This window comes from Gymnoscopelus microlampas, assembly GCF_963454915.1.
Source record: "Gymnoscopelus microlampas genome assembly, chromosome: 19".
NCBI lineage: Eukaryota > Metazoa > Chordata > Actinopteri > Myctophiformes > Myctophidae > Gymnoscopelus > Gymnoscopelus microlampas.
Genome location: NC_139956.1, coordinates 2,602,727 through 2,628,887, shown reverse-complemented (window position 1 = coordinate 2,628,887; position 26,161 = coordinate 2,602,727). Strand labels below are relative to the sequence as shown.

The 26,161-nt window shown below is 40.6% G+C and overlaps 2 protein-coding genes across 3 annotated transcripts; both read right to left on the bottom strand.

Moving 5' to 3' along the window:
* Positions 1-483: 483 nt before the first annotated feature.
* On the bottom strand, positions 484-6,127 carry LOC311034792 (Fc receptor-like protein 5). Its single transcript, XM_084042775.1, has 7 exons — positions 6,089-6,127; positions 5,209-5,250; positions 3,999-4,160; positions 3,312-3,413; positions 2,151-2,411; positions 1,920-2,054; positions 484-581 (listed from the first exon to the last, which is right to left on the bottom strand). Exons 1-7 carry the CDS (start codon positions 6,117-6,119, stop codon positions 520-522), a joined length of 795 nt encoding a protein of 264 aa, XP_083898901.1. The 5' UTR covers positions 6,120-6,127; the 3' UTR covers positions 484-519.
* Positions 6,128-9,317: 3,190 nt separating this feature from the next.
* On the bottom strand, positions 9,318-26,109 carry LOC311034782 (uncharacterized protein). 2 transcript variants are annotated; one of them, XM_084042763.1, is made up of 12 exons: positions 25,865-26,109; positions 24,227-24,472; positions 21,860-21,879; positions 21,673-21,706; positions 21,142-21,174; positions 20,956-20,982; positions 19,499-19,683; positions 17,048-17,114; positions 14,580-14,617; positions 14,267-14,381; positions 11,813-12,380; positions 9,318-11,580 (listed from the first exon to the last, which is right to left on the bottom strand). In XM_084042763.1, exons 1-12 carry the CDS (start codon positions 25,920-25,922, stop codon positions 11,439-11,441), a joined length of 1,533 nt encoding a protein of 510 aa, XP_083898889.1. In that variant the 5' UTR covers positions 25,923-26,109; the 3' UTR covers positions 9,318-11,438. The 2 variants fall into 2 exon arrangements, with proteins under 2 accessions (XP_083898889.1, XP_083898890.1); XM_084042764.1 differs by having other exon boundaries at positions 14,580-14,614.
* Between the last annotated feature and the right edge of the window lie 52 nt (positions 26,110-26,161).

The window sequence follows — 26,161 nt, the reverse complement described above, 5'->3', positions numbered from 1 at the left end:
TTTTGTTTTTTTTTTGTTTTTCAGTTTACAGGAGGGGTCTTCAACAGGGGTCCTCAGAGTTACTACAGGGGGTCCGCCAAATCTTTATGTGATATGATTTTTCTTTTTACCATAACCACTCGAAACCTAGCATCCCTTTTCTGAGGAGAACTTTAGCCCAAAATAGCAGATCTACAAGCCCACAACGCCTCGCGCTGCGAGGCGTTGTGGGTTTGTAGATCTGCTATTTTTGGCAAAGAGGTATAGGTGTAGAGGGAAAAAACAGCAGACCAAGTAAACAAAACAAAGTATAATCTTAAACACAATTTATACAGTATAGAGGGGTCCCTGCTGGTTTACAGTATGTAGCCCATGGTGACATTGATCAATTCTGGATTAAAAGCTTCTAATACATTAACAATTCCCCAAAATGTGCGTTGCAATTTTCTTCTATAACTCTCAAACTACTAGGGCAGCCGGCGTGTGCTAAACTGTCAACCAGTAGTGTGCTGAACTATCACCTTCAACACTTCTGATTGGCTACACAGCTACCACCATCATGACATCGTCACCGTCTCTTCTCTTCCTCACATTGGCTGCAGCTGAGAGAGAGAGAGATTTCTGTATTTGTTTTAAACAGTTTTTTTTTAAACAAATTCAGTTATTATTGTGTTCCTGTAGCACTGTTTATTATTTGCATTTACTATTTTCAGAGTCATTTTAATCGCAAACTGTGTGCAATCAACAGCACTTAAACAGATAGAGACAGTGGTGTAGTGGGGGTTTTCAGCCTGTCCCTCCTACCCCCCCTTTCCCCCCAGCACTGGCCCATTTATGCACAGTATTGTTATAGTTAACCCACTGTGGTAATGATTACTTTTATCCCATTGAATGCATTCGCGTTTTGTTGATGACTATGATGATGATTTTATTAACTTGTTAATTACAATAAAGCTTTTTGTACTTTTGCTAAATACACATTTCTGCCTTGCTTCTTGTGTTGTACAGGAACTGTGTGAGGAGTCATTAATGTACTCAGGTGTTTAGTTGAATTAGGTCTATTACACATATTTCCTAGGGCGCAACTCCCTAGTCCTCAATACCGCCCTGATACAATTTGACAATAATAATAATCTTTGTTTTGTTTTTTAAACGTTTAAGAAGTTTTAAAAGTAGATTTGTTATTTTCACTAGTTTGGGTCCTGGGCAAACGTCTAATTTCTCTGGTGGGTCTTGAGCTAAAGAGTTTGGGAACCCCTGTCCTTGATCCTTAGAACCCGGAGGTTTACCTCTAGTCCTGTCGCTGTCGGTAACCGGAACGCCCCAAAACACACTCGCCCCCATTGTTTTTGCGGACCACTCGGCCCCTTGTATTCATTTTACTGAGGTTAAGGTTAGGAATAAGGTTAGGTTTAGACATAGTTTTACTGAGGTTAAGGTTATAATAAGGTTAGGTTTAGACATAGTTTTACTGAGGTTAAGGTTAGTAATAAGGTTAGGTTTAGACATAGTTTTACTGAGGTTAAGGTTATAATAAGGTTAGGTTTAGGCATAGTTTTACTGAGGTTAAAGTTATAATAAGGTTAGGTTTAGGCATAGTTTTACTGAGGTTACGTTTAGTAATAAGGTTAGGTTTAGACATAGTTTTACTGAGGTTACGTTTAGGAATATTAGGTTTAGACATAGTTTTAGTGAGGTTAAGGTTATAATAAGGTTAGGTTTAGACATAGTTTTACTGAGGTTAAGGTTATAATAAGGTTAGGTTTAGACATAGTTTTACTGAGGTTAAGGTTAGGAATACCTGGTGGCGACCGTTCTGAGGTGGCCGGATTTGACCCGGGGAGAGCGTGTTTTGGGGCGAGTGTTCTTGTATTCGTCCTGTCTCTGTATATGAGGACCATTATGATGGACACGGGTCAAGGTGTGTTTGTATAACTCACCTCCAGCTCTGGCTCTGTCTCTCACTATGCAGATGTAGAGGAAGGTTGACGCCACAAAAGGAATGAACAGCAGTACATGGATGATCAGATGAGGCAGAGACATGAGGGGCTGTGCAGAGGTGCTGGAAGAGGAATCTGTAAAGAGAACCATGGCTTTCAGTATCTAAACGATGGTTTTATCTTCTTATGCTGATGATGATAAAACTTATCAGACAGAGGCTCAAGAATCACCTGTCACATGCATCCAGCTCTCTGGTGACATTCCAAGGCCAGAGATGTGACACTTGTAGAATCCTTCACCAGACTTGTAAACATTGTGGATGGTCATCTGTCCTGTAGACTCGGTGCTGAAGAGGGAACCGTCTTTATAGAAATCAGCTGGGAGGTCAGAGGATGGATTATCAGTGGTCTGGTCTTTGGACAGGCAGCGGAGTGTGACATTATCTCCCTCTGTCAGAGGAAGTACAGGACTCTCCAGGATCACATCTCCATCTAGAACCAACAGCATGTTGAGTTATGAACATCTATAGAACCAACAGTTTTGAATTTATCCAACATATCAAACATGGACCAAAGTTGTCCAGGAACATTTCATTGACAGTGTTCTATTTGACAGTAGACAACTTAGGGCCATGATTTTGGTACTTGTTTCAGTTTTAAGTCATCTAAGGATAATAGTAGTATGCAAAAACATAATTGTTGTTGTCTAAAAAGATCAAAAGATGTTGTCATTTATGTTTTAATCTTCCAAGAGAACAGATGTTACCACCAGTGATGGAAAAATTACTCAAATTAGAAGTAGAAGTTAAGCAAAAGTCCGGAATTAAAAATGTACTTGAGTAAAACTACAAAAGTATTGGTATGAAAATGTACTTCCAAGTACCAAAGTAAAAGTGCTCATTATGCAGAATGTCCCATTTCACAAGTTTTCAAATAAAATGTTTAACAATTGAAAATAGCAGATCTACAAGCTCACAATGTGTCGAGCTTGTAGATCTGCTATTTTCAAATGGCCGAAATGTAGTGCTGAAGTGGTTAATGAATGTAATAACAATAATAATTGAAACCTACAAAGTAACTAGTAACTAAAGTTTTCAAATAACTGTAGTGGAGTAAAAGTACAATATTTGCCTCTGAGATGTGGTGGAGTATAAGTAAAAGTACTGTCATTTTTTAATTTTAAATACTATTTTTAATTTTTTAATAAAAATGCTTCAAAATTGTACTGAAGTACAGTACTTGAGTAAATGTACTTAGTTACTTTACACCACTGGTTGCTACTATACTTCAAGGCACAGACAAAATGTGACATAATATTCCTCTTGAATGGAAATAAACCTGTATTTGTGTTAACTGTGTTTACTACAATATTATTGATTATATTGAATGTACCTGAGGCTGTGATGTTGATGGAGCGGCTGACCTCTCCTGACTGGGACTCACACCAGTAAACTCCACCGTCCCAGGCGTACAGGCGTAGGTCACAGGATGCTCCTACACACAATCACAATGACATGAAAGGGTTAAAAGCAGTGGTGTAATTTTTTTTTTACTTTACTGGAGCATTTCCAATCATTAGTACTTTACTTTTACTCCACTACATCTCAGAGGCAAATATTATACTATTACTCCACTACAATTATTTGAAAACTTTAGTTTGTAGTTACTTTGTAGATTTTGATTATTATTACAAAACATACTTTAACCACTTCAGCTCTATATACATTTCGGCCATTTCAGCTGATACACAAGCTCACAATGCGTCGCGATGCGACGCATTGTGAGCTTGTAGATCGGCTATTTTCAAAGGATTTTGTACATTGGGAAACTTGTGAAATGGGACATTGTGCATAATGAGTACTTTTAGTACCTAAGTATATTTTTTTACTCAGGTACATTTTGAATACCGGTACTTTTAGCCTACTTGTAACAGAGTATGTCTACATTGCAGTATTGATCCTTTTACTTAAGCCATTTTGGGCAGGAACCCCGACAGACAGACAGACAGACACAGTATGTCTGTCTGTCTGTCTGTCTGTCTGTCTGTCTGTCTGTCTGTCTGTCTGTCTGTCTCCATACCTTTGGTGGTTCCCCATTCATTGTTGCAGGTTCCATGGCCCTTCTTACTGGTGTGTCTTTTCACAGACCATTCCAGTGTAGAGTTCCCTTCTTCCTCACAGCTCAGTGAGATAGTCTCACGCTGAAAGAACTGACATCTGTCAGGAGTGATGCTCAGGGACACTGGAGAGAAAGAAAGAAAGACAGAAAGAAAGAGAAAGAAAGAAAGAAAGAAAGGACTCAGGGATGAGAGTGAGTATAAGACTCCTGTAGACATGTGTAGTAGAGCTCTTAAATTCTGCTCGAACCAGACCCAACCCAACGTTTTAGGCCCTGGCCGGGCCGAAAATGTACGCTATTTATTCGGCCAGGGCCAGGCGTCGGGTTCCATGAAAAAAAATATATATATTTTTTTTTATTATAATTAAAATAATTATTTTTTTCTGGGTTTGGGGCCTAACAATATGGTAATTGTTCTGGCCGGCCCAGTTAGGGCCCATTTATGTCAGGGCCTAAATTTTCAGGGCCGTTGAGGACTCTAATGTGTAGTGATCATATTCAGATATGTCTCTGTAAATATCAACATTGACATTAGATGAAAGAACAACATCTGACTGACTGTAACGTCTTCATCTGTGGAAGAATGTCTGTTGAGGATGTATAGCCTCATGCTTTGTATGTGGTAATCACAATTTAAAGGTAGGGTAAGTGATATTTTTTGGTAAGAAAAATGTTTTTTCAAAGGTTAAAGTACTATATTGTGATAGTAATCATTGCTACAGAGCATTTGTTCGGTCACATGGTCTCTCCAGCTCTTTAGTAAACACAATATAGTACATTTTCAGGTAGGTGACAACATTTAAGCCAATCAGGAGAGAGCACTGAAAATGCATTTTCTGTTTAATAAAGAGCTGGAGAGACATGGAGACTCCTTTAACTGAACACAATATAGAGATATTTAACACTTATTTTAACCAAAGTAAATCACTCACCCTACCTTTAACTCATTATCAAAATAAATCAACGTGTGGAAACGCCCCAAAACAGCGAGGACACACTCTCACACACACACACACACACACACACACACACACACACACACACACACACACACACACACACACACACACACACACACACACACACACACACACACACACACACACACACACACACACACACACACACACACACACACTACCCACAATGCAATGCAATGAAGTTGTCTCACCATGTGGTTGGGCAGGTTCACAGCAGAGGAGGAAATACACCACTGTGTGTGGTGTGAGAGAGAGAGAGAGAGAGAGAGAGAGAGAGAGAGAGAGAGAGAGAGAGAGAGAGAGAGAGAGAGAGAGAGAGAGAGAGAGAGAGAGAGAGAGAGAGAGAGAGAGAGAGAGAGAGAGAGAGTGTTAATGACAGATTTGTGGTGAAGAAAACCTGTACTGAGAAGTACCATCTACCAGCTACTGAGAAGTACAGGGAGAACCGCCCACGGACGTTACGTTGTTGCTATGCAGATCTGCGTACATTCCCCGGGCATGAAAACGGTGAAGGTTTTCGGTCATGAGCAAAGGCACGTTAAAAAAAAAATGGGTCAAATGGGGCATGCCTGTTCAAAATTGGCATTTTCTATCGATTTCTAGGCTATAGCTCTCCAATTGGACGATCACAGTAAAATACATTTCTTAGCCATTTGCCATGACCCTCTACCATTCTATCAATCTGATTTAAATCTGCCTTTAAACTCACCCAGGGACACTTTACACCGACCAATACATTATAAGAGATTATATCATGGCTGCAACTGGGCTCCTAAACCTAATGAGAATCGGGCCTTCTTCTCCTAACTTTGTTACCTCTCAGATATGCCAAAAACCTGAAATGACAATAGAATCTGGTCTTCTGGTCTTCTAATCTCATTAACCCTTGACTAGGCCTATGCCAAGCTTTAAAACCAGGGTGACTGTCTGCCTGACATAATTTCTCTCTTGTTAAATTAATGTACATGAAAATGAGTGCAAAAAAGAGTGTTAGTGAGAATAGCAAGAGTTCAACTAAATACAGTTTAATGGTTAAAGTAAACTAAAATAAGATTGAAATAAAGTACTCACATGATATGATGTAGGTTGATGCAGTTTTCATCTTGACAAGCGGACTGTCTGAAAGTGAGTGAGAGCTGCGTGTGGTTTGACATATAGACCCTCCTCGTTGGCTGAAGGGTCTATTTCCTGATTGGTAAGATGCTCAGCCACACATGCATGCAAGCATACGCACATACACACGCACGCATGTATTGTCACATTTGTCTCCATCCTCATGGTGACGTTTACCTTGTTCTTGCGTGCCATTTTTAACCGTGACCCCAAATCTTTTTTTTTTTTAATTGTTGTTTTGGGCTTTATTGACAATATACAGTAGAGCGAGACAGGACACAGGGAGAGAGAGATGGGGAATGATAACCATAATCCTAAACCTATAACCCCTATAACGCCTTGTGTCCATTAAAGCATTGTTTCCCCATGCAGCTGAAAACGTAAGGCAAAAAATGCTTCCAAATGCCCAGAGTTGACAATATTTCAACTCTGGATGACCAGATAAAAAACACCAGACATAGACATCAGCATCTCATTGTAGACCTGACTAAGAATGGTTCTAATAGTAGTGCAACTTTACAGAAACACGCCCAAAGTCGCTTATAATAAGCAGACAAGGCAACCCTGCTCAGCACTTCCTCACACTGATGGTGTTTCCAGAACAGTATAGATATGCAGCACTACTCCATTGAAAACTATTAACATACTCTTCACTCAGGGGAAAAATACATTGATGAACACAGCCCTTAAAGGCTTAATCCAACCTGAGTCTTTTGCTTATTGCAGTGGTTCCCAAACTGTGGGTCGGGACCCTCAGGGTGATTTTGTGGGGTCTAACCCCAAATTATCTTGGGGGGTCCACAGATGATTATCTTAACATGCAACATAGTTTTGTCACTCAACAGTAAACAAACCAACATACAGTATAAGTGTATACAGGGTATCTGCACATGTATAGCCCTGAAACATGACTCTCATATCATGTCATGTCGCTATGTGTTCCTGGTTTTTGAAATTTCCCATACCCGTACATCTACATAAACGTTCAAATTTCAAATATAAAGTGGTAACCCCACGGTCATGGATGTTACAAGTTGAAACGCTTGGGTATAAGTACCTGTATATTCCGTATTGTTCAATAAGAAGTATCTTAATCCGATCGGCGGCCATTTTCTCATAGAGTTATAATGTATCAGAGTGCAGTACACCTCCCAACCGACCGATAAGGTCAGTTTGTTGAAAGGATATGAAGGAAACTTTGAAAAAATGGCCACCGATCGGATTAAAATACTTTTTATTGAAGAATACGGAAGATACGGTACTTAGACCAAGGCGTTTTAACTTGTAACATCCATGGCCGTGGGGTCAGTACTTTATATTTTAAATGTGAACGTTTATGTAGATGTACCGGTTGTGAATGGAAAACTTTCAAAAACCAGGAACAAGTTGCGCCATGACACTTGTGACAGACGAGCGTCATGTGAACCATGGCTAGCACATTTATACATTTACTATTTAAATACCTCTGAAATGATAATAAATGAACTAATAATAAGACCATTACTACGTCAAACGAAACGTCCAAAATGGTCAAACATTGGCCAAATTGTCAAATATTATATTACCTTAGAAAGAGGCAAGACTTGTGAAAATAGTCGATCTACACAGGCCATTGTGAGCTTGTAGATTGGCTATTTTCACAATACTTATCTGTGGAACCGAGTCAAACTAAATGTAACATCTCAACTTCTACAATTCCAAGTGCTTGTCAGGGTGGGGGGTCCCGAGTTCAAATATGATTATTTTGGGGGGTCCCGTACGCGACTGTGACCAGACCCATAGAGACAGTTACGACACGCTTTGATCTCGCTGCAAAGCGGGCTGATGGGCTGTGGAACACATATAGCTCAATCTCATTGTATTTAAGTTATTCGATAGAAATTCTCAACTCTTTTGAAAATAGCAGATCTACAAGCTCACAACACATCACATCACAACGCCTTGTGAGCTTGTAGATTGGCTAATTTCAAAGTTTTTCTTTTAAATCTCAGACATACAGTATGATAACTTGTGAAACGGGACATTTCGGCATAACGAAATGCTTTGTGCGCTCTATGAATACATAATTCAACAGCACACTGTTTAGATCTGGAATCCAAAGGGAACTAACTATCCTCCTGGCAGATACATATGACTTTACAATTCGTTTGTTTGCATTTAAGCAGCCAAATATGGCATAATTTGTCACTTTTTGATGCATTATAAACATACTTGTTGTAATGTATAATAATGGGCTTATAATACTGTATTATAGTTGTAAGAACTCATTAATGCTCTGTGAAACCTATTTTTTTTAGCTTGTAGCTTGGCCTGTTCACACGTCACAATAAACTCAATGCTTCCACCTAGTGGACTAAACAGAATGCAGCAACTATTTTGCGGGTGAGTCAACACTGTATATTAAAGCTATTATTGTAACCCTAGGATGATTAGGGTGAGGGAGCGCTTCTTCTGTAGGGAATAAATACAATAAAAGCAATATAAAGAACATTTTCATTTAAACAAATATAAATACTATTGAAATCAGGACGTGCTGGATTGCTGGTATTCAGCATGCAACCTCTTTAGGAAGGACCTAAACTAAGCCAACCATAGTGTTTATTAACCATAGTGATGCTCACAGGCAAACCATTCCATTCCAAAAGTCCTTTTCCATGCATCTTTCTCTGGTTGAGTACCTGTGAACAGCTCTAACACTGGGAAACTAAATGCATAAACATTTGGGAGCCACATTGTTTACAATCTTGTTAACCATATAATACACACACATTTTGATAAGTGATATTAGCATGGAATCCCCATTGATGATGTCACTGGTAGGAAGGTTTCTGAACTGTCCACACACAGCCCTCCTCTGAGACACCGAGATAGATGGAAATGGTGCCATGTTATAATGAACATTAGTGAGGACCAATTAAAGATACAAATGGGTGAAATGCTCCTTAAAGTTGTCAGGTAGACAAAAATAGCCTAATAATTATACATTTACTGCAATGAAATTAAATGAAATTGTTAGAGAGTAAACCTTACAGTTCACAAATAAATACATTTGCCAGAGAGGCGATTCCATGATGAGAAGAATAGCGACAAAGCAGGCAGTTTATCTTAACAAAATAATGATTTATTGATCATACAGGCAATACAAAATGTATACAAAGGTATAGTATAGGTAAGTATTATTATTTAAAGTCATACCGATTACATTTCAGGACATCCTTTCCATCTCAAAATGAATACACTTCCACACTACCCAATGATTAATTGCTCTGAGAATAATCACATTACTTGTTTCACCGTATTCAATTCATAAACATATAGTAGCACCAAACAGTTTGATATCATAAAATGTTGTTTTAAAAAATTAAGGGCTCAGTTGTTTCACAACCTCCAAGTAGAGTTACTTTTCCCATTATTGCGTTAGATATGTATAGCAGGGGGGAGGCTTTATAAGAGATAATAGTAAAACAGACATGTCATATTAAAGAGAATTGCCTACTATGCCACCTTTTTTCTAGAGGGAAGGTCCTCTTCAACAATGCACAGGTTATTTTTAACCACGGATGAGACATGGAAATTAATTGAAAAGGCTCTTTATGCTTCTGCCTTCTGTACATTAAGCATTTAAAACCAACAATCATAATAGCTAACCAACACATACAATACCAATACAAATATTGGACTGGTGTAACAGAGGAGGAGAAGGAGCACAACAGCATGGAATAAGGGCATACTATACCATACTCATACTAATTCACCAGACGGCCTATATGCCCATATGTTTAGAAAAGCCATGCCTTCCAGCTTTTGTCCTCCTCAGGTACAGCCCAGCCCTTTTAAACCCTGTCTGCCAATAAACCCCACCCATAATTAAAACAAGGAGCACCTGGCTGATACTGCCTTAGTAGCAGGTCCACTTGGTTACACATGTACCAGTTTACTGTTTTTTTAAATAGTGTAACAGCAAAGTAAATGCAAACAATCATCAAAAAACATCTTTTACAGGATGCATGGTTCAAAAAGAGTTAAAGTTCCAGTTCACACGTCCAAACTTGGTCAGAAATATAAATGTTATATAATGTTAATAATGCCCCTGTCAAGTAGGCTACTGTTTTCACCCAAAAAACGCTCATAACACAGATTTATATAATGTATCACCTTGAACATGGCTGTCTTTGCCCTCATTAATAATGCCATGATCCATTCATTATGGCAATAGGCCAAGCCTGTAGAAACAAACCCTCGTGAATATGCTAATGTGCCACGCCCCTGGAATCAATATGCAGAAAAAACATGATTTTGGGTGGAGTGGCACTTAAAAAAAAGAAACAGACTTTAAATCCTTCTGTTTTATAATACAGCACGGGCAGCAACCATACACGGACGCGTCACGCTGAGGAAGGCCCACACCGAAACATGGGAACACCGCGTATGGTAGAGGGATTTAAAAACGTTTTTTATAGCTTTGGTAAAAACACACACGCTCTAATATATATTATTCTGTTACTTGATTAGTATATAATAAACTAGTATATTGAAACTTTAATTAATATAAAATATGAAGATTAAAAAATGCATTTGCATGTACACACTAAGCAGTACATAGAAGCCAGGCTTTCAGATACAGTGTGAGGTTAAAGGTGTAGTGAAATGAAAAATATGTTTTTCACACTTTTAGAGCATATCCGTGGTCATCATATGGGCATACCTAACAATAGATGCCAAAAAAAAGAAAAAAAAACATTTTTGTGTATTTTTATATCTAAAGCCCCTAAAAAGCCAATCTTAATTACTTCCTGTAAACGAAAACGTGCTGCGTGATGACATAACGCAGCCTTCATGAATACAAATGAATCTTGATTACATGCACCTGTTCCCATAGCTGCACGTTCTTCAAACACAGCTGATTTTAATTACAGAGCTACTCCGTTTTGAATCTCATTGAAGATGAGTTTATTACTCATTTTAAACTTCATCTACACACTAAAATATGTATCTGAAAACATTACAGGTTAGAAATAAGCCAGGTAGTAGCAAACGTGCTTCACTGGCCGTCTCTCTCTCACTTGTAAACAAACACTAGCCGTGTTGCGCACGGCTGAAGTGATTGAGATCCAACGTCCCATAGCCTGAAGGGATGGGACCTTCTGATTGGTTTAGAGTCGGTTGAGCCGGCGTTTCAGACTGAACCTTCAAAATAAAATGACCGAAAATGTCACTGCAGTGCATCTTTAACCCAGGACCTTCATTATTAACAAAATGCTTTTTTTTGTTGAGTGTGAATGCACTCAATGTTTTGGATATTTTGGAATCAATTGGAAATGGATGAGAACACCAGCCTTTTCTTCAGGGTGACTTTTGTAGCCTCAGACATGATCGGCTGTTTGGCCCCAGGACTCGACGTCGACATCTCATTGTAGACCTGACGGAGAATGGTCCTGAGGTCGTCTTCCCTGTAACAAACACGACATTCAGAACACAACAAGTTACCACCACTACATCTGACACTTGATTGAATAATAAACAATGTAGTAAGCCTACATGCAGAAATGCTGGCAGTTAGGTGGTCAGGTCTAAACAAATCCAACCAAGTTTGACTTAGCGTTACTTAATAATATATTCCTATATCAGTTTATGTTCGTGTTTATTTTGTTTCATTTCCTTAATTATGATTTTGTGAATTACCTTTCACAGCCGTCCTTCAGTTGGCGGCACACAGAGTGCATGAACCTGCTGCCATCTTTGTCTTTATATGATGCGACCACGAAATCTGCCTCCACAGGAATATATTGTACTTGACTTGATTTGTCAGAGCTGTCTGGTGGGACAGTAATCTGGCTGGCCTCGATGAAGAACACTTTGGGCTTGTCTGTAAGGGCGGGGCAGAACTCTTTATTGAACGTCGCAGTGATGTCATGAATGCGGCGGTTCTTCCCGTCGGTCCCGTAGACGACACCCTCTTCTCCGTGACTCATGATGCAGCAAACAAAGGCATCTCCATGCTGTGGAGGATCCTTAACATCAAGGTCAATGAACCCATCTCTGGACCATTCCTTTACACCGAACGTCTGTGGTTCAGAGGGGTTCTCCTCAATGGGGTTCTTCTCAGAGAGGTCCCTCTCAGCGAAGCCCTTGTCAGCGGAGTTCTTCAAAGTAGAGAAGTATTCCAGTGCCTCCACTATGTTTTGCCCGGTTAGGTCTTTACACATCAACACCCTGAAGCCCAGCTTGCTGAATTTACTTGCCAAATTGTCTGCAGGGGAGCAAAACAAACAAACCCTTCACTCATCAAGCTTCAATCACTGAAGAATAATTTAAAACATTTTATATTTTATGTTTAACAATTTACGGCACAGTATTTAATTTCCATGTCTACATCTTGATGTCAGGTTGACACGCTCGTTGAGAAGTGAAGACACAGATTCATCTTCAATTTGTATGTAGCCCGGGTGAGAAACTAAGGGGTTAATCTAAATCTCTAACATTTTAATTAATGAGGAGAGCAAAGGGTTAAAATAACTTAGTCCCTAACATCTGGATAAAGTAATTAAGCTAAACAACAAAACAGCAATAGGCTACCAGGAAACTGAAAGTATTTTAGTTTAACAATAAATGGTTAACTGAGATTCAGGTTTAAAGTTTGAATAGGAGTTCAAATATAGTAAGAGTTAAGCTCCTTACACACCGGGGGTCGATTTTTTCATGCGAATAATACGTTTTATACAGTCAATGCAAGCTTGATAGCTTGCATGTCTATAATATGCATACTGCTTGTATGCATATTATAGACATGATGTAAATACAACCGATATTTTGATCGTTTAAGCTATATATAATATGTTTTTATATATGTGTTGACAAATGTTGGGCGCATACATATTTTATTTGAGGTTTGGGCACTATTGTAATAGATTTAGCATGAATAATAAGGCATTCTAATGACATAGGCAAGCTTTGGTCCCGTGTACGTCAGCCTCCGAGCAGACGTGAGAAAGAGCGTGGCTCCGTAAAAAGTCACAGACAAAAACATATTGATGAATTACACGTGGGAAGTTGCGTACATCCCTTAAAGTTCAAAATATGGGCGTAAACAGCTTAGTGAATCGGGCCCAATTTGTTTTTGGACATTCTTGAGTATTAGGGTTATTTGGGTATTGTGGTTACAGGTAACTTAGTTATTCTAAACGGTTACTAAGCATTGTAGGTCAAATATTTGTTAGTGTGTCATTTATTTTTGTATTTAATGTATATTATTTCATTTCTTACTACACAAAAAAAAAGACAACAAACAAAAACAGTTGAGTTGATTCCCTTAAATGTTAAAACTGCTGTCTGAATCAATTATTTAAAACAAAATATGTTATTTCATATTTATAAAGCACTGTGAATATATTGTTTAAATGTGACAGGTCTTGTTAGCAGGGTACTTGAAGTGACACCCGATACAGGTAAACCTTAGATTATTCAAACCCAAACACCCTACGTAGTAGGGCATTAACATAATAATCGAATATTCGAATATCAAACCACTATTCGTCCACTGTACATCAAAATCGATTATTCGAAAACATTTTTAAAATTATTATTACTATTATTATTATTACCATTATTATTATTTATTTAGTTCTTTTGGTGCTGAGCTTTAACTGTAAAAACAGTAATAATAAAACAATTTCTTGTTTATTCTTGAAAAAGACCGAAAGGGTCGAAACGTCGTATCATCAGCTGTTTTGTTTGAATAAAACCTGGAGCACAAGAGTGAGTTGCGAGCCCTATCTTTGTCTCAGTTTTCCTAATTCATTCATGGTTGATTGTTGTCAAATCATTTCATACTATATGTGAGGTTGTGCCTAGGGCTGTCCCCTAAAAGTTTACGTGTCGGGCAAGGAGCTTGACGTCGATTTGCATTCCTTGAGTCGAGTCATCAATGCCATTTGGATTTTTTCTTTAATAATCAAATCGATTAATCGAATATTTGAATACTTATAGGTCAAATAAGTCGAATGCTAAAAATCACTATTCATGAATGCCCTACTATGTAGACTGTTGGGGTGCTACATGTAGATAACCAACATTACAAACAACCAACCAACAATAAAGAATATGAGGGTTTAAGTGCCATCCAGACAACATTCATACCAGCATCTGTCAGCCTGTGTTGTCCATATCGTCTTGATTTCTCTTCATCAAACTTCACATTGCAAATGATCACACAGAGACCTGTAGGTTTGCTGTTCAACTCATACTGGTCATCCTAAAAAGAGCCAAGACAGATTTTGAGTTTCGCACAAATTAACAATTACTGCTCCATGATTAATCAGACCACAGTGCATGTATCAATGTAAACTAATGTTATAACTACTCTCTACTCTCTGTATGTATGCCAGGGAGGTTGTTATAGTACGGTTACTTTTCAAAACATCTTTGTGAATGTTTCTCAACTTTTACTTACTTTTACCTTCTTCTTTATAGTGCTTTGGCCACGTCCTTCTGGGTGAAAAAAAAAGAAATAAACAATCACATACTAAAACATAACATAAAACATCTTGGTGGCATTCTAATAAAACTACCTAAGATGCATTCCTTTTGGGCTAAATTAAGAAAATAATCTGGCAAACAAAGGCTTATGATATACGGCATATCACAAGTTATGACAAGATTACTTCCATAAATGAATGATTTTCACACCAAATCAATGATTTTCTTCTCTTGCACAATCAATGTATTTGTTGTTTTGGTCAATGCCTGAAGATCCTCCAAAGAAACGTTGGAAAGTGTGTGGTTTGTTTTTTATTCTTTAACGACTACAATGCAATCGTGACAATCTGGGCAGATATTCAAATGTAATGGGCATGAAAGGTATACATGCTTTATAGTAGCCTAAATGTGTTGTGCCACACGTTCCTGGTCCCTCCCCTGCATGACATATAAGGGCAAGGGCCAGGCGTCGCCCTGCAGCCAGCAGCCAGCTCAGGTGTGGCTGGTCCCAATCAGCCCAGCTGCTCCACATCACCATCATCAGGAGCTGGCCAATATAAGCGGCTGAGAGCCATCGTCAGGTGCTTCAATATTAACTACTGTGGTCAGTTTAACCGGCTGTTGTAAACTGTGCTGTATAGAGAACTTCATTATTGTAGATCTGTGTTTTCATGCTAACCTTGTTCTCAGTTTTGTTCCAGGCTCCCTCCTCCTCAAACCCAGTGTCTCCCAGCTCCACCACCACTCGTTCCACCCACCTCCCTGGATTTCCAAAACCTCTCGCCCTCCTCAGGATCTCCCCCCATAAATTTCATTTTACCCCTATTACTATTTCTGTGTCTTTACCTTTGGGTCTCCGGCACGTTTGGCTACTCAGCACCGGTTCAGCCTAACAAATGTACACAATACATGTACAGGAACAGAGCCAGTGTTGTTCTTGCTCTGTCCAGCACGAGGACCACAAAGACGGCGCTCTCTTTGCGCTGTCCAGACAAATAAAAAAACGACTTGAAGAATAATAATATAAATGAATAAAATGAAAAACTTGCTGAATTCATTGGCCAACTTTGATTTGAGGTTAGACCAGATACATTTTTTAGGAACGGTTGTATAACTGTTATAGACGTATCCATAGATACAAAACAAATAACTAGTCAGAACTAGGAGAAAAACGTAACTTTTTCATTAGCTTCTTTAGATTTAAACTGTTTGTGGATGTGGACGATAGGATAGGGCTGTTTCCCCTTCTGCAAAGTAGCCTAAGCCTGTTTGTTGTGGACGGTTGTAACATTATTTGGGGTCTTTCTGCACATGAACCGTAATGTTAATGTGCCATTACTCAGTAGCCACTAGCCAGCTACACCAGAGGTTTTGATTGTCTCCGCCAGGACAAAAGGCATGGTGAGAGAGTATGTTTTGTTTGCAGGAGTGGCCCATTTTTAACAAAACGCCGGAAATCGGAGGGTCCGATTGCGATGTAACTTTGCACGCACATTTGCACTACGTTGAGGAACAAATGCCACCCTTTCAACATTGCCCAACTATAGCGCAACCAGGAAGCCGAATTTTGCAAAACAATATTACTCCTACAAATGTTGTCCAAACATAATCCAAAAATCTGTACATATTATCCCTTTAGTCAAGTGATCACGACAGATCCGTCCGATCTCTCTGATTTTTCACATTCCAGCCTGATTGGCGAATTCCAAACATTGCTGGCCCACACTAACCTACCTGACCTGGCGGAGACCTGTACTCTGAGGAGCACTTTTTCTAGTTTTAATTTGTTTCTACAACACAAGGCACTACTGCAGCACAATGTTGTATCTTGTGTTCAAATGCAAGGCCAGTCAAAATAAAGTACTTTTAAATTGAGTGTCTGTAGCCTAGGCTATATTTATGTAATGATGGGTAATGGGGCAGGCAACCTGTCACCCGTGATTTTAATGCATGTCACCTGTGATTGTCTCAAAATCCAATCCAGACCCGATCCACCCGTCAATTAATGGAAAATTAATGATGGGGCAGGCAACAGGTCCATTCATTGACGGGTGGATCGGGTCTGGATTGGATTTTGAGACAATCACGGCCACGGGTGACAGATTGGTATACAGGGGATTAACAGGTTTGCTAAATTGGACCCATGCAGGATGGGATTCTTGGATTGGATTCTAATGCATGGTCTGATTGACCCCAAATCAGACTCACATATTGAACAGCTCCTATATAGAGCATAGTGGTCATATGTTTTTGACTTTGCTTTAATTATGTTCAGGATAACCTTCACCATATTTGGTACATGTGATCTTGGAAGTCGTGTGACAATGAACGTCAAACGTCTTTGTGATTTTACATGCCATTCTGCTATAATTGATTTCAGAATGGTCAGGGGGTTTGAGTTTACTTGTAAAACCTCATTGTAATTCCGTACTGTATCCTTACCTTGCAGAAGGTTCTCTGTTTCCTGGTCTTCACGTTCTCCAGTGACAGGGTCCAACTCCCCAGAATCCTGTGGAGAGAGAGTTCTGCTTAGTCCCCATAAAACAACCCTCAGGAAGTCCTGAAACCAAATACAACTAGATAAAGTGCTCCTCGGAGCACAGGTCTCCGCCAGGTCAGGTAGGTTGTTGTGGCCTCCTGGTGGCAGAATAATAGGCCAATGTGAAAAGGGTGTCATTTCTTCCTAGGCCTTTCATTGAGGCATTTTGTTAAAAAAAAATGTTTTGCAAAAATCGACCTGCTGGTGGCACTATAACAGGCCGATGTGAAAAGGGTGGCATTTCTTTCTCGGCCTAATAGGAATGTGCGTGCAAAATTTCACGGAAATCGCACGCTGCGTTCATGGTTTGGGGCATTTTGTTCAAAACGGACCACTGCTGCAAGCATTCATTTACGAAAAGAAACACAACTAGAAAAAGTGCTCCACGGAGCACAAGTCTCCGCCAGGTCAGGATACAATAGTATGTCCTGCTGATGTCCTGCTGGGTGACAGAAGACACTCCCACTCTAAATTCAGTTGTCTGTTGATTAGAAGAATCCTATGCCAGATGTACTATAATTGCAGATTGTGGCAATGTATGTGTTTAAAATAAATTCCTCCAAAAAAGAAATCTGAACGAATTCCGAACCAAAAGCTTTAACAACAGCATAATATGGTTACTATTAAACAAACACACAGTATTGTGTGTTTGTTTAATAGGGTTTTCCTTCCTAACAATGTCTGAAACGTGAGACTTCATTATTGCAATTTGGTTTTATCATGTGGCATGCACAAATCTTATATTAATTGTAAATGTGCAGAATTAAAATGAGAATTGGCAAAGACGAATAGACAGAAAAGCTGTCTTTGCTGGCAAGTTGTGATTCTGGAGGCATTGTTCAAGCACAGTTGTTGACTTAAGCAAGGGGGGGTTTAGGGTGGGGAGTGGGCTGGTGCCGGATTGTATGAGGCTTCCTGGCGTGTGTGTGTGTGTGTGTGTGTGTGTGTGTGTGTGTGTGTGTGTGTGTGTGTGTGTGTGTGTGTGTGTGTGTGTGTGTGTGTGTGTGTGTGTGTGTGTGTGTGTGACTGTAAACACACATGGGACTTGAGACACCCCCATGTGTACTCAGCCTTGGGCATTTGTCTTCCAGAGTTAGTGAAGATACACTATAAAAATTGGACAGATCCGTCTTGATCACATGAGTATAGACATAATGTGTACCGATTTGTGTGATGTTTCAACAACATGTGTAAACGTAATATATACATAATATATAGTAATATATAAATGCTTCGCAAAAATCAGCCTCCTGGTGGCGCTATAATAGGGCAATGTTCAAGGGTGGCATTTGTTCCTCAACGTAGTGCAAAAGTGCGTGGAAAGTTTCACGGCAATCGAACGCTGCGTTCATGATTTGCAGCATTTTCTTCCAAACGGGCCACTCCTGCAAACTTTAGATGTCAATCTTAGCCAATCAGGATGGAATAGGAAAAATCTAACAGATCCGTCTTGATCACATGACTGTAGAGATCATGTCTAATGATTTGTGTGAATTTTGTAAATCTGAAGGAGTAATATGAAAACAATTGTTTTATACAAGTCGGCCTCCTGGTAGCGCTATAAAAGGCAGATGTGAAAAATGCAGGGCAAAGGTTCTTCCTTTGTCTCTAGGGAGTGTGCATACAAAGTTTTACACAGATCGGTGAAATTATAGGTAAAAACACAAATCGGCCTCTTATAGCGCCACCATGAGGCTGATTTGAAAAAAATCAAATAGTAGTTCTTCCTCGGCCTAATGGGAATGAGCGTGCAAAATTTCACGGAAATTGCATGCTGTGTTCATGATATGAGCCATTTTGTTCAAAACGGAGCACTCCTGCAAACTTTGGAAGACATTTTTAGCCAATCAGGTTGGAATATGAGAAATCTGAAAGACCCGTTTCGTTTAATGACAATAGAGATACTGTGTACCGATGTGCGTGATTTTTGGACAAAATCTGTAGGAGTACTGTCAAAAAATATGTTTTGCACAAATCGGCCTCCTGGTGGTGCTATAAAAGGCCCATGAGAAAAATTTGGGGCAAAGGTTCTGAATTGGCATCCAGGGAGTGTGTGTGCACAGTTTCGCTGCGATCAAGACAACGGTGCCGGAGATTAGCTGGTCACAGACGGACGGACACACGGACACACACACGGACACACACACTGACACACGGACGGACGGACGGGGTGGAAAACATACTCTCTCGCCATGCCTTCGGCCTGGCGGAGACAAAAAGTTAAAATATGGAGACAGCAACGATATACAAGGTTTTTCAGAAAACTGTTCGTATTTAGGAGACATTTTTAAAATCGGCCTCAGGTCTTAATGGGTTAAAGTGCAGTTTTCAAATGCAGAAGGATATATTCTGACCTGGACCGTGGATGATAGTGGTTTCCAGATGGACGCCATAGAGTGTTCACTATGATGTCTAGCGGATCGACAGTCAGAACACAGATTATAGACATAGTCAGTCATAGGACAGTCTGTGCACATGAACCTCTGACCCTTGACATCACCCTCACAGCCGTCACAAACCACACCAGGGTGCAGCATGTCTGGAATACAAAACAATGACACTGTGTCAATATGAATTGAATATATAACTCAATAAAACATTACTAATTTAGCTAGTGTACAGAATAATTATCAACTTAATTATTATAGAATGTTATCTTTTTTTTTACTCTAATAATAATAATAATAATAATACATCAGACTTATATAGCGCTTTTCTGGTAACCAAAGTCGCTTTACAAAACAGCTTAAAAACAATTTTATTAGGAGCAAAAAGAAAAACAAAAGAAAAGAAAACATTAAAAGGCTAAAACAAAAGGCTAAGACTTGTCATAGAGGACGAAAGTGAGGTTTGGTTAGGTCTGGGCAGGGAAGGCGAGTCTAAAGAGGTGGGTTTTGAGGGAGGCTTTGAAAACGGCAAGAGTGGGGGCAGCTTTGATGTGGGGTGGGAGTGGATTCCATGGGGTGGGGGCCGCAACTGAAAATGCCCTGTCACCCCAGGTGTGTTTTTTTATTTTTTTGGGGAAGTCCAGGAGGTTTGCGTCGCCAGACCTGAGGGAGCGGGAGGGTGCGTGGCGTTGGAGGAGGTCAGAGAGGTAGCAGGGGGCCAGGTTATTGAGGGCTTTGTAGGTGGTGATGAGTATTTTGAAGTCTATTCTATGTTTTACTGGGAGCCAATGAAGGTCATGGAGTACTGGGGTGATGTGGTCTCTGGATCTGGTTCTGGTGAGGAGGCGGGCAGCAGAGTTTTGGACATATTGGAGTTTTTTGATGTTTTTTGCAGTGGCACCGTAGAGGAGACTATTGCAGTAGTCGAGTCTGGAAGTGATGAATGCGTGGATGAGTGTTTCTGCAGCAGTTTGGGATAGAGTGGGACGGAGGCGGGCGATATTTCTGAGGTGGTAGAAGGCTGTTTTTGTGATGTGATTGACGTGGGATTGGAATGAGAGGGTGGGATCCAGGATGACACCAAGGTTTCGGACTTTGGTGGAGGGGGTGACAGTGCAGCCGTCGATATTGAGGGAGAAGTTATGAGTGGGGCGGGTGAGGGCATCTGGTCCGATGATGAGAATTTCTGATTTATTGCAGTTGAGTTTAAGGAAGGAACTCTAAAAGTGTGATCCTTTGAACGCAGGTCTTCAAAAGACTTTTTCCGACCCAGCTGGGAATGTAGCAAAAGATTCTTTGTTGGCCTGCTGGGTGTGTGCAGTAGGTGTTATTTTACCATATGCAACCAGCATATGTACAGTTTTTGTATTTACGTGCACACTGAACTACAAAACATAATCAATATATTAGTTACAGTCTCTTACCCTGGAAGCCCTCGTCATTTTCTTCACCTGGAAGTATATGAAATATTGTATTATATTAAGGGCAATAGTGTGACCTTGTCATCCAACCAACCAACCAAGACACACATTACTTGCAAGGGACAACACAACATATAATAGTAAAGTTGATGTTTGAATGTCAGTTCATCAATAAAACACAGCACTCACATGAAGGCTTAGGCTGGAGTGATGTATCCGTCACTGAAACGAGAGAGAGACGGTTAATGTTTGAGTACAATTCTGTGTATTGTTCTGCCCTTGAGGGTCTTTTTTTGTGTATATACTGCACAACACACACACACACACACACACACACACACACACACACACACACACACACACACACACACACACACACACACACACACACACACACACACACACACACACACACACACACACGTTGGCTGTACTGCTTAAAAAATGTTGCTTTAGGCATTATCATGAACAGACAACAGAAGTTATACAATGTTCTTGTATGAAATGGCTGTTGGCGGGTGCACATTTTCTGCCCTGTATGCTGTTCTCCGATTTAAACACAACATGCCACTTTTAATACTGCTACTGCAGGCTCGAAAAATGTTCAGCCCCATCCTGACAAGTGTCTTTAATACTTAGTTAGTAGAGCACCCTTTTGCTGTAAACATGATGCATAATTAGTTTAAGTATTGAACTGTAGCAAGGACAGAAATAACTCACCTGATCTTTCTGAAGGTGAGCGACTAACAGCACCCTGTTGAACACAGTCATGTTATTTCAATCATAACATACGTACCTAACATACGAGTGCTATTAAACAATGTTATGTCTTGTATGGTATTGTCTGGATCTCAACCTGAAACCCTGAAAAGTACAAACACACTGTCCACCTGTAACAAACTCTTACCTTCGGTTTCGGTGGATGTTCTGCCATCACATGGTTACATGAAATATAACAAAAACACAAGGACATAAGAATGAAGACAAGACAAAGTCAATAACAAAATGAGAAATAGGAGGACATTAATTGCAGTGAGTCAGTGACAAAACCCGACGACCTTGCAGGCTTATGCAAAGGCTAAAATATAATTTAGATAGCATGTTATGTAGACATATTCCAGGTAATTGTTTACCTGGCATCCTGTAGTGCATATAGTTTGTGTGTCTGATTTCGTAAGAAGTCGAGTTGTTGTAATGCGTCTAGTGTGTTGGTGGAGTGCCCAGTGCCTGTCACTTTTCACTGTCAACCGCTGGCTAGCAGAATGCGAACGGGAGAGCCGAGTATGTAAGCCTCTCCCTGCCAGTACATAGCCTCTCTAACAGCAAGCCATAAGCAGTGCCTCCTCGTGGCGACACACAGTAACTGGGTACATTTCGGACCCCGGCTGAACTACAAGGGACTCGGAGGAGGTTTGGCCCCCAGACGTGCTTTTGTTGACCTGGAAAGGGCATTCGATAGGGTTCCAAGAGAGGTGGTGAGGTGGGCCCTGAGGAAGTCTGGAGTGAAGGAGGGACTGGTCAGGGTGGTCATGGCTCTTTACAGTGGAGCATGTACAGTAGTTAGAACGGGAATGGGAGACAGTGATGGGTTCGAAGTAAGGGTGGGTGTGCATCAGGGATCAGTACTTAGTCCATTACTGTTCGCTATTGTGATGGATGTGGTATCGAGGGAAGTGAGGGGTTGGACTACCATGGGAGCTGCTCTAAGCGGATGACCTGGTACTGATGGCTCACTCCAGAGAAGACCTAGCAAAGAGACTAGCAGCCTGAAGGACATACTTGGAAGTGAAAGGGATGAAGGTGAATGCAGAGAAGTCAAAGGTCATGGTTGGTGGTGCTGGCCTGGCAGTGATACAGCAGTCAGGAGCATGGCCATGTGGAGTCTGTGGGAAGGGAGTGCAAGCTAACTCTCTCCAGTGCAAGGGCTGTCAAAAATGGGTCCACAGGAAATGGGTCCAAGGTAGCCTGCAAGCGGCCAGCGAACATTCCAGTGCAAGCGGTGCAGGGGAGAAGTCGCACAGGTAGATGCAGCCGAGCAAGAGGTGCTTGTAGTAGACGGGGAGACGTATGAGGTGCATGGTGGACAGTTTCTGCTACCTGGGAGACATGATTAATGCTGATGGGGGGGTGGACCTAGCGGTGACCACAAGGGTGAGAAGTGGATGGAAGAAGTTCAGGGAACTCATGCCCTTCCTAACATCCAAGGCCCCATCCCTGAAGATGAAAGGGCAAGTGTACTCAGCCTGCGTCAGAAGTGGCATGACATATGGAAGTGAGACATGGGCCCTGAGGGTGGAGCATGAAGAGAAGCTGAACAGAGCAGAGATGAGGATGATCAGATGGATGTGCGTGCGGTGTGTCACTGAGGGAGAGAAAGACCAGTGCAGAGCTGAGACAGAAGATGGGAGTGGAGGCCATAGTGGACGTGGTGAGGAGAGGCAGACTGCGATGGTATGGACACGTTGTAAGGAAGGAGGAGAATGATTGGGTGAAGGAAGTAATGTTGATCAACTTGGAGGGGACAAGACCCAGTGGCCGGTGACGAGATGGCCATGGACCGTTCCCAGTGGAAGAAAGCCATAGGGAGAACCCAGTCCAACCCAGCGGAGCCTGAAAAGCGGACTTTAAACAGATGATTTATATATAGTTTCAATGTACAGACTATTGATTTTTTGGATACTCTACTATTAGACTGATGGTAGGTTATTGGTTTACCTACAGTATGATCCTAAATTACTATTTCAATGCATTTGCTGTATTACCTTGTGTTTACCTTGCTTACTCTGGTAAATGCCTAAATTGTATAATACCGGGATAAAATGTCAGAAAGGTACAGTATGATAGAAATGCACACCAACCAAGCCTACTTAACAAACCTAAAATCTACTATGCTCTCTACTTTTTCAAAAGAATGTGAAGCATTATTGTTAACAAACATTGACATATATGATCTATTATCCTATGATTGGTAAAGGATTTCATGAAAGGCTAAGATTTATGCAAGCATAAGCATTGTACGTAAGGGAAATTTCCTTTGAATTTCATGGCTAAGAGCGATTCATTTTACTAAACTAAGATATGTGTATGTTGTATATGCATTAAAATGTTCATGTGGATTGTATTGTCGCCAAGACCAATACCAATTACTTGGTATTTTTTATATATATGTGTGTGTGTGTGTGTGTGTGTGTGTGTGTGTGTGTGTGTGTGTGTGTGTGTGTGTGTGTGTGTGTGTGTGTGTGTGTGTGTGTGAATGTCATTTAGTACATCTTACCAAGCATCTCCAACAGCTTGCCTTCGTGAGCTGCATAGGCATCGTACAATTTTGCTCTGATGTTCTGCTCTTCTCTGGTGTCTGGCATCATCGTCTTTAAGTACAGAGCCTTCATTTTTTCCTCACTTGTCATCTTGTCGTCAAATGTGTCATGCAACTGAGGGATAACCATGGCTACTATAGCCATGACCTTGTTACGTGAAACTCTCTTAATGAACGTGTCCATGCGCTTGATCACAAAACGTGCTGAGAAAAAAAGATTTAATTTCATTTATCATCCAATTAATTTGACTATAAAGAGAGTGGTTTAGCTAAATATATCACAGAAAACTAGAAAAGTGCTCCTCGGAGCACAGGTCTCCGCCAGGTCAGGTAGGTTATTGTGGGGCAGCAATGTTCGGAATTCGCCAATCAGGATGGAATATGAAAAATCGGACGGAACCATCTCGATCACTTGACTATAGAGATAATGTGTACCGATTTGCATGATGTTTGAATTTGTAGGAGTAATATAAAAAAGAAAAGTGTTGCAAAATCGGCCTCCTGGTGGCGCTATAATAGGGCAATGTTAAAAGGGTGGCATTTGTTCTTCAACGTAGTGTGAATGTGCGTGCAAAGTGTCACCACAATCAGACGCTGCACTTATGATTTGTGGCATTTCGTTCAAAACGGGCCACTCCTGCAAACTTTAAATGTCAATGTTTGCCAATCAATCGGGGCGGCCATAGCTGAATGGTTAGTGAACCCGCCTAGGGAGCCAGAGGCCCTGGTTGCCCCAGGTTCGATTCCAGGCCAGATCAGCATATGTGTCGATGAAATGAAATTTGTCCCTGAGCAAGACTCTTAACCCCTAATTGCTCACAGGTTCTCATTGGAAACAAGACCGCAAGGACTTTCATGAACGACCTGTTAAAAGGAATTATCCTCTCTTATTATCAGGATGGAATATGATAAATTAAAAAGATCCATCTTGATCACATAACTATAGAGGTCATGTGTACCAATTTGTGTGAAATTTGGATGAATTCCAAATCGAATGAACGCAAATCGGCCTTTTATAGCGCCACCATGAGGCTGATTTAAAACATTTCAAGTGGCATTTCTTTATCGGCCTTGTGGGAATGTGCGTGTTAAATCTCACGGAAATCGCAAGCTGCGTTCATGATTTGAGGCATTTTGTTGAAAACAGAGCACTCCTGCAAACTTTGGAAGCCAACCTTAGCCAATCAGGATGGCATATGGAAAATTGGACGGATCCGGGTTGATCACACACTATAGAGATACTGTGTACTAATTTGCGTGATGTTTGGATCAAATCTATAGGAGTACTGAAAAAAAATAGTTTTGCAAAAAGTGGCCTCCTGGTGGCGCTATAACAGGCCCATTTGAAAAATGTGGGGCATAGGTTCTGCTCTGGCATCCAGGGAGTGTGTGTGCACAGTTTCGCTGCGATCAAGCCAACGGTGCCAGAGATTAGCTGTACACAAAATGACAGAATGACGGACGGACGGACACACGGACGGACGGACAGGGGGTAAAACATACTCTCGCCATGCCTTTCGGCCTGGAGGAGACAATAACCAACCTACTCACTGGTTACCTCAAGCATTGAAATGCACCATGGACAGAACTTTTTACCTTTTTCATGTTGTTCCGATAAGGTCTTATCATCAGCAGCCTGTTGAACATTAGTCATGTTATTTCATATCACGTCTGAGTGCTATTGAACAAATGTTATGTCTTGTATGGCATTATCTACAGTAGTGGGTTTTCAACCTGAACCCCTCCATCTGAGATGTACAAACTGTTGTTGTGTCCGTCGTGAAAAGGTACTTGTTATTTTTGATGAACGTAAATGAACTGTTGAATCTATTCCTGAATTGATACGTTCAGTCAGTTCAATTGGAAATACAATATTTTGATTGGCTGAAGAGA

What these genes read in the sequence shown, in the direction of transcription:
- LOC311034792 (XM_084042775.1), bottom strand. Translation starts at nt 6,119, where the DNA reads ATGAAAACTGCATCAACCTACATCATATCAT. An exon ending in TGAATGGGGAACCACCAAAG is followed by an intron (nt 3,414 to 3,998) that starts GTATGGAGACAG and finishes GATTGTGTGTAG; the next exon opens with GAGCATCCTGTGACCTACGC. An exon ending in GAGCTGGATGCATGTGACAG is followed by an intron (nt 2,055 to 2,150) that starts GTGATTCTTGAG and finishes TTCTCTTTACAG; the next exon opens with ATTCCTCTTCCAGCACCTCT.
- LOC311034782 (XM_084042763.1), bottom strand. Translation starts at nt 25,922, where the DNA reads ATGACTAATGTTCAACAGGCTGCTGATGATAAGACCTTATCGGAACAA. An exon ending in ACACAGGCTGACAGATGCTG is followed by an intron (nt 12,381 to 14,266) that starts GTATGAATGTTG and finishes GCTCCCCTGCAG; the next exon opens with ACAATTTGGCAAGTAAATTC. An exon ending in CTGAAGGACGGCTGTGAAAG is followed by an intron (nt 11,581 to 11,812) that starts GTAATTCACAAA and finishes TGTTTGTTACAG; the next exon opens with GGAAGACGACCTCAGGACCA.